This window comes from Orycteropus afer, unplaced genomic scaffold (genome assembly GCF_000298275.1).
Source record: "Orycteropus afer afer isolate SDZICR_OR568_19922 unplaced genomic scaffold, OryAfe1.0 scaffold00128, whole genome shotgun sequence".
In the NCBI taxonomy this organism is placed as follows: domain Eukaryota; kingdom Metazoa; phylum Chordata; class Mammalia; order Tubulidentata; family Orycteropodidae; genus Orycteropus; species Orycteropus afer.
In genome coordinates, this window is record NW_006921715.1 from 6,289,413 (window position 1) to 6,297,689 (window position 8,277).

At 56.8% G+C, this 8,277-nt stretch overlaps 1 protein-coding gene across 1 annotated transcript in view; it reads left to right on the forward strand.

Annotated features, from left to right (window-relative positions):
* Nucleotides 1–7,992, forward strand: part of MARK3 (microtubule affinity regulating kinase 3) — a 140,123-nt gene extending 132,131 nt beyond the window's left edge. The window contains exons 15-18 of the mRNA XM_007944571.2: nt 755–1,012; nt 4,369–4,395; nt 5,607–5,651; nt 7,647–7,992. Of these exons, the coding sequence (XP_007942762.2) occupies nt 755–1,012; nt 4,369–4,395; nt 5,607–5,651; nt 7,647–7,992 (676 nt within the window). The remainder of the gene's footprint in view (nt 1–754; nt 1,013–4,368; nt 4,396–5,606; nt 5,652–7,646) is intronic.
* The last annotated feature ends 285 nt before the right edge of the window (nt 7,993–8,277 follow it).

The following is an 8,277-nucleotide window of genomic DNA, read 5'->3' on the forward strand; positions in this document are numbered from 1 at the left end:
TGTGGGTGCCGTCTGGCTGTCCCCCGGTGCTGTCCTCCGGTGTGGGTGCCGTCTGTCTGTCCCTCATCTTGTGCCATCCCCGGTGTGGGTGCCGTGTGGGTGTCTCCCTCGGCGCGTGCCGTCCCCGGCGTGGGTGCCGTCTGTCTGTCCCTCATCTCATGCCGTCCCCGGTGTGGGTGCCGTGTGGGTGTCTCCCTGGGCGCGTGCCGTCCCCGGCGTGGGTGCCGTGTGGCTGTCCCCCTCGGCGCGTGCCGTCCCCGGCGTGGGTGCCGTCTGGGTGTTTTTCCCTTTGTGCATCATAGAGGGCATAAGACGTTCTCTCCCCCTTCCAGCTGCTCTCAGCACCTGGAACCCTGTGGTCACATCCTTGGCCACCTGCCTGCTCTTCAGCTCCAGCTGCACTCCTGGTTGGCTCTTCCACAGGAAGGCCTCCATGTGGCGGCAGTTTGAGAGGGGAGTGGGGGCTCTGAGCTAGTTCTTCCTCATCAGAGCATTTTCCCTGTGTTCTTCTGGTCTTTGCAAACGTGTCTCTCCTGTCCCCTTAAGTCCCAAGGCTTAAGTCCCATGTCGTCCATGCATCCTTTCGCCCTCTCCCCCTTAACTTACCCATAAATACCATGTGCCCCCACCCCACCCCCAAGGCTGGGTTTATTAGAATGGGCTCCTCCCCTGTGTATAAAGTCCCGCGTGCCGTGGGGTTCCTAGCGCCAGGGTCCATGATGAAGATGTGCACGCGTGTCGTCCTCTCCCACAGCGGCCTTCCTGACCAGAGTGCTCCAGTTGCTTCGGCACACAGTGTCAGCGCTGCGGCCACCCCTGACCGCGTCCACTTCCCCAGAGGGACCGCCAGTCGCAGCACCTTCCACGGCCAGCCCCGGGAGCGAAGGACAGCCACATACAATGGTCCGCCTGCCTCACCCAGCCTATCCCACGAAGCCACACCCTTGTCCCAGACTCGAAGCCGGGGCTCCACGAATCTCTTTAGTAAATTGACTTCAAAACTAACCAGGAGGTAAGTGCCGAGTGCACCTTGCTCTGGAGTTGAACGCGTAGCAGGCGGTGGCACGAGGCCAGGACGGTGCCGGCTGCCCAGGCCCGTGCTCTTCTCTTCTGTGTTTCCTGAGTTGCTGCTCCTCCAGGACATCAGCTCGAAACCTTGCAGGACACGCAGGGTGGGTGGAGGCGGGCTCTCTCCAGGGCATGGTCTGTGTGGGCGCTCGCCTGTGTCTGCTCTGCAGAGCACGCCTGCTCCGGTGGCTGCTCCCAGCAGGGTCACAGACCCCAGGGCCGGACCGGCATGCTCAGTGAGCTGTCCCGAGGAAGGCCCGTGGGCCGCACTGTGGGGACCACAAGCAGGGAGGGGCAGGAGGGCTGGAGCCTGTCAGAGCCTTTCTCTGCTGTCTCAGGGCATGGCTTGGGCACACAGCAACTTTCTTCACTGGTTTTGCAGGGAAAAACCCTGGGTCACTCTCAGAAGGAGCTGGGATCTGAAGTGTGGGAATATTATACAGACTGTCAGTTGGGGCCCTGGAAGGCTCAAAGGAACGTTAAGTAGGTTTCTCTTTGGAGATTACAAACTGGTGGTATTGGCTGTTTCAGGAGGGAAAAGAAAACACCACTTGGCCCCATATGCAAGTAACACAAGGCATCCTGTCTCACCCCCAGAATATGGGGTCCCCAGACTCCCCCAGAAGAAACCCTCTTCACCTCAGGGTAGCTGGAGGTTGCATGTATGGGGTGACCCGAGTGTGCCTGTCCAGACTCAACTGTGCCTCCCCCACAGTCACTTAGGGGGAGCTGTGAGAGCCAGGGAGGGCCCCCCCGTTCTCTTCTCAACCTCACACCAGATGGGGCAGGTGAGCAGTAGGGCCTCAAGGGACTTGGCAGGGTGGGCCCCCTTCATGCCCAAGCAGAGCCCGGCACTCAGTCCCGGAGGAGTCTGCTGACCAGGGAAATTCTCAGTTCCTTTCAGGGTCCGGCTGCCCTGTCCCCTGCACCTTTCTTGGGGACCCGGTTGAATAGAATCGGCTTCTGCACTTGGGTGGCAGATGCCTCCCCAGGGCGCCCCCTGCTTTCCCTGTGAGCCCCGGACCCTGCCTGCTGGGAGGCAGAACCTCACCCAGCCTTTCATTCCTGCACGTCGTCAGATTACCTCCTTTCTGCTTGTCTTTGCTCCCGATGCAGCCATCGACAGAGCACCCTGTCATCTTGGGACTGCTTGCTGCGGGCATGCTGTTCCCCCCGGCCCGGCCCCAGGGTGGCTGTCCCCGGCTCTGTAGGCGAGGGGACTGAGGAGGGCGTTAGCTTGTCTGCCTCCAAGAGAGGCCCCCAGGGTCCACCCCGTGCTCCCCTCCACCTGCCCCACGCTCTCCTTCCCACCCCGGGCCCGCCCCGTGCTCCCCCACACACACTGTGCTCTCCTCTCCCCCTCCCCGCGCCCGCCCCGTGCTCCCCTCCTCCCCTCCACCTGCCCCACGCTCTCCTTCCCACCCCAGGCCCGCCCCGTGCTCCCCCACACACACTGTGCTCTCCTCTCCCCCTCCCCGCGCCCGTGCTGTGCTCCCCCCCTTCCCCCCCCAGTATGCCTCGTTCTCCCCTCCCCCCGGGCCCACTCCATACCCCCACAGGAAACCCCATCAAAGCTGGCTGCAGACAGAGTCCTGTTCCCTCTTCTAATTACATTTATTTCACATTATTTGAGTGGAAATTGAAGACTGAGATTGCTTGTTTACAGAAAACGTGGGGGTCCTCTTATGTTAATCTCCAGGGAAGCCTGCACCCAGGTTACTGGAGACATAGTCTGTTGTGTTGGCTGGAGTCTGCAGTCACGTCCTGGGGGCCCCGCTGCTGCTGGATTCAATGCTGGAAGGATGAGGGGCTGTAGGGAGACACAGTGTGGCCTCAGAAAGCCTGCCTCCTGTAGCCACGTGGTCAGGCACAGGCAGGCCCCAGGTGCTGGCACCTCAGATTGGTTCTTGTGGCCAGGCCGAGTGTGGCCCCCCACCTGCTGTGTCCACTTTCTACCTCAGAGGCCCTGGGACGGGAAAGGAGGGACACACCCAAGCCTTGCCTTCCCCCAGAGCAGCAGATGAAGTCAGAGTGTGTCTGACCAGACAGTTAGGTGCTCTGCGGCTGAAAGGCTGGGGGTTCAGACCCCCCAGAGGCACCTCACAAGAGGTCACAGGCCAGGATTTGAGTAGACAGAACAGCAGCTGACAGCAATAACCATTTTTCAACTAAAATCGCCTTTTGCGCATGTGGTGCTGTCACACACACAGCCTTCTGGAAGGTGTACGGCCACAGCCTCACTGTGTACCCCTTCTTCTCTCGTAGTGAACACGGTTTAGATGGTTACAGATTACAGTAGCATGGCCCATGTGGTTAACAGTTATTTACAGGATTTATGCATCTTCGACGGAAAGCAACTGCAAAGATACCCTGAATTAGAGTCATGAGCCCATGGGTCACTCGGCAGATGTGTGCTGAGGGCTGTGTGCCCAGCTTCAGAGCTGCCCTCAGAACACAGGTGAACCAGCCCAGCCACCCTGGGAGCAGATGGCGTGGTCACATGACCCAGGCATCCCCTCCAGTTTCTTTAATGAACAGAGTCACTTCTTTCAAATACAGTTCTTCTGCTTTATTGCATAAAACATAAAAATGAAACCCACACTTACCTTATTTAATTTTCATTTTGTTTGGGATCTAAAACTCTTAAAAGTCCACTTTATTTTTTTAAGTTATTTCTCTTTCCACGACAACAAGCCTCTGCTGATACTGCTTAGGCTACCCTCCTGAGCTAAACGATGACCCTGTCATGGTGGAACATCTTCTAACGAGGTTGGAAGGTTCATGTGCAATGAGGGCAGCCTTTGTCTGTGAGACGCCCTGGAGGAACTTAGCGCTCAGCTGCTGACCACAAGGTTGGCCGTTTGATCTCACCAGCAACTCCACAGGAGGAAAGACCTTGCCATCGGCTCTCTCTCACAAAAATCACAGCCTTGGAAACTCTCAGGACAGCTCTGCCGTGTCCTGGAGGGCCGCCATGAGTCGGAATCGACTCGCTGGCAGCAGCCTGGTTCTTTGGGTTTTATGTAGTTCTGAAGATCTGTTGGAGTTCTCTAGCTGCTGGCAGAGTTTGCTGCTGGCACTCCGTTTCTGCTCAGGATTACACCCTCATGCCATTCCACAGGGCTTTGACCTTTCTCCACATCACTGTTGGTTGAACTGTCACTGTCATTGGCCTGCATGGGAGCCCTGTCTTCCGTGCTGTTTCCTCTCTTGCTGTAATTGACTATCATTTCTGTGTAATTTGTGCAAGCCGTTTTTTGTTAATTTTTTTTTTTTTTTTTTTGGTTTAATTTCTTTTAGAAACATGTCGTTCAGGTTTATCAAAAGGTAGGATTTACATGGGCACATTGTTTTTCGATCCTCACCCCCATTTGGGCTCCTGCAATTAACATCAGGTTTGGCTTTCTAGCCCTGTTTGTTCCTTAAAAACTAAACTTTCTGCTGAAAACTAAATACTTACTTCTGTGAAAGGAAGCTGGAGAGAAGCACATTAACTCTGTCAGGCCTTCAGTGGGGCGGGCCGCGGGCGCAGACCTGTGCATGCTCCGTGCACTCTTTCTGGGAGAATTGGTCCCATCCAGGCCGTTTGCTCTCTGTACTAATGACACTTGGCATGCTCCTCTTGGAAGATGGCATGTTCGGTAACATTGTGTACATGACTGCCTAGCCGCAGCGTGCAGAAGGTAAGTGCCACTCACCTGGGTCATTATTGCCTGAGCACTGGCTTACCAAAGGACTTTAAAATGACAGGAAGGTGGCTCATAGCCCCAAACTGGAAACCAGCATAAAGTACACACTTTTGGCCTCACTGGGTTTGGTATTTCAGAAACGAAGATGTGGGCGGCTGCCGAAACAGAAGTGGTTTAATGTTTTCAGAAGGCTGAAGAGTCAGTAGCAAGAGCATCCTGTCTGATGGTCACTGTGGCCACCAGAGCGAGCCTGGCCATTGTGTTGTACCTAAACTGTGGTGGTAAACACAATTGGGACAGAGGAGGGTTTTTGGAGATGACACCTGAGGAACCAGGAATGTGGCTCTGTCTTAGAATTCGCCCTTACAAGGCAGAAAACCCACCCTGGGCTGCCCAATGCCTTTGTCTTTCCCCTGTCCTCAGAGGCCAGACCTCTGTGTCTGATGGGTGAGAGACCAGCGGTCACAGGAGCCCCTCATTAACGCCAGAGAAGGGCCACCTCCTGTCGCACATGCCACCCTGTGATGAGGTTTTCCATGATCTGCCCATTGCCAAATTTCTGCTTGGACAGAATATTTTGAAGTGAAGTATGTAATTCAGCCACCAGGCTCATTTCCTTCTTACTGGAACCTGTCACACAGTAGAGTGGTGAAAAGCCCCTGGGCTGCAGGCTAGGACGGACACTGGGAGGGCAGTCAGACCCGAACCCAGAGCGGGAGGCCTGAGGGAGTCGGTCACCCGGGAGCTTTGCGTGTTGACTGCATGGCATTTGTGTGTTCACACGTGGGTGTTGTGTGCGGTGTGTAAGATGTGTTGTCTCTCTCCCACTTCTCCCTTCTTTCCATCAAGGCTTCCAGCTGAGTGTGAGAGGCGCGGGCGATACGAGGGCTCAAGGTGAGGCCAAGGGTCTCTGTTTGAAACATCTTGTAGGTGTTGGCGTCGCTCCTGCGGCACCGGGGACCCTGCTGCTGAGTGTTCTGCGTCGGGCCCGGCGCTCGCGGGGCCCCGGGAGGTCAGCTCGCTGCAGGGCAGCCGGGGCCGTGCTGCTTCCCGTTTGGCCACGTGAGGGCGCTGGCGTGTTGCCGGCCTTCTGCCCAGTGCGCACGGCCTGGAGCCAGAATGCTAGTACGGTTTTCTGTAGCGGATTAAATATGGTTTTGTAAGAGTGGATTACACAGCTGACGTTTGGTTTTCAGTGTTGTGTGGCTGTCACTGCCCGGGTTTGGGGCTTGCCCCGTGGGCTAGGAGGCTCGGTGTCTCCCGGGTTGTGTCTCACCCACTCGAGCTCTTGCTGATGTGCTGCGTTAGCCCTTGCAGCCCATGCGGGCTCTCCCGCTTTCCAGAGCACAGTTCCTCTCCTGCTGCCCTTCTGGGAAACCCCTGGTGCCCGTGGCCTGGTGCACTTTGTCTGCCAGGCCTCCAGCACAGTGGCCATGGCCATCCCACTCCTCCCACCCCAAGCCCAAGCAGACTCTAAGGCTCCCGTAACGGGAGGGTACCAGTAGGCTGACCTCTGGTTCCGTGAGGATCAAGGTGTGTTGGCACAGGTAAGCGCCTGGCACTGGGGCTGCCCTGGCCAGGCCCCAGCACATGCCCGTGCAACCCTGTCAGCCCTGAGCCTGTCCCTGCAGTCTGTCCTCCTCGCAGTCCGCCCCAGGAAGCCTTTTCCTCCCCACCTGGCCTTGACTTGTGCTTGCCCTAGGTGGGCTCTGCACCTGCGTCCCTGCACCGCTCCAGCATGCTGCGCCTGCCCTCCCTCTCCTCGGCTGTGAGAGCCTGTGTCATTTCTGTAACCTGCTCGGTAGCTTACACAGCATTAGTGTATAGGAAACTTCCAATGTGTTCTGGTGGGTAGAGTCAAACTGAGTAGTCTGCTAGCAGGATGTGTGCGCAGTGAGACCTGCGGCCCACCCTCAGCTCCTGTGGGATGGGACAGGGAGGGCTGTGTGTGCACTAAGACCTGCGGCCTGCCCTTGGCTTCCACTGGGTGGAATTGCCATGGATCTGGCTCAGCTTAGATGCTGGACACCTTGGTGTCTGGTGCACAGGAGTGTGGGTACTCACAGCCCCCACTGAGCATCCAGACACAGGCATGAGAATGGTTACACGGCTCGTGGTGGGGACGACTGTAGAATGAGACGTGGTCAGCTGCAGCTGCTGTGCTCTGGGGTTTCCCGCCTGGGCTCTGCCTGCCACAAACCAGGCCACGTTACGGCTTCAGCAGGCAGAGGGCCTTTACCAAGTTCTTCTTAGGAGTAAGATACTGCCAGCTGGGGTTTTTCAGACTGTGAAATTGAAAGTTTCAATTGGCAGAGTTTAGAGAAAGGGAAGCCACCAGGCAGGGTGAGTGAGCGTGTGGCCTGTACCCACACTGCTTTGCGTCCAGCAGCTTCTCCACCTGCCGCCTGCAGGGGGGTGGTTTTAATCCGCAAGTGTTGTGGCCACAGGTACAGGCTGGGTTATAATAAACAGAATAAAAAAGAAACGTCACGGTAGGAGAGAAGTGCTGGGCGCCAGACCCCACCCCACCCCCAACACCTGCCTCTTGGGTAAACTGAGGACTAGACGAAGCCATTGCACAAGGTCTGCAGGCCAAATCCTGTTTGGCAAATTACTTTCTTAATCTCAGTACAAAGTGGCTGGTGACGACGCACCGGCCCAGTAGTTCTGCGAGCATGCTTGTGCCTTGGGGGGAAAACAGGTAGAAGAGGAGTGCCTCTTGTTACTAGAGGCGCGGGCGGCAGGGTGCGGGGCTGCAGGCTGGGCTCAGTCCCACAGGCTGCCAGGTGCAGGACAGTGAGGTGAACTCAATGCTGGCTGCTGAATTCATAAAGCAGCCAATTTGATTTTCTTGTGCAACTAAAACTCGCCATGCCTTGTACATTCTAGTCGCAATGTGTCTGCTGAGCAGAAGGATGACAACAGAGACGCCAAGCCTCGCTCCCTGCGCTTCACCTGGAGTATGAAGACCACCAGTTCCATGGACCCCAGTGACATGATGCGCGAGATCCGCAAGGTCCTGGATGCCAACACCTGTGACTACGAGCAGAGGGAGCGCTTCCTGCTCCTGTGTGCCCACGGTGACGGGCACGCCGAGAGCCTGGTGCAGTGGGAGATGGAGGTGTGCAAGCTGCCCCGACTCTCTCTCAACGGCGTGCGCTTCAAGCGGATCTCAGGGACGTCCATAGCCTTCAAAAACATCGCCTCCAAAATCGCCAACGAGCTGAAGCTGTGACCCAGTGGCAGCGTCCCAGCAAGGACAGCGTAAGCACAGTAGCCGTTGAGGTGTCCCCCTGTCACTGAGCGGGAATTAGAACAATCTTCAGGCAGTAATGCTGCATCTTCTGAATCATGATATTAAAGTCTGAGAATGAGCGCACGTCCAGGTGCGAGAGCTGGCCTTTTTTCTATCCATGCACTACATTAAAGACGTGGGACATACCCGCCCCCACATGGTCTCCACCACGCCACCCCTCCTGTCCGAGGGTGCACGCGGCCGGTGTGTGGGGCAGTGCGCCTG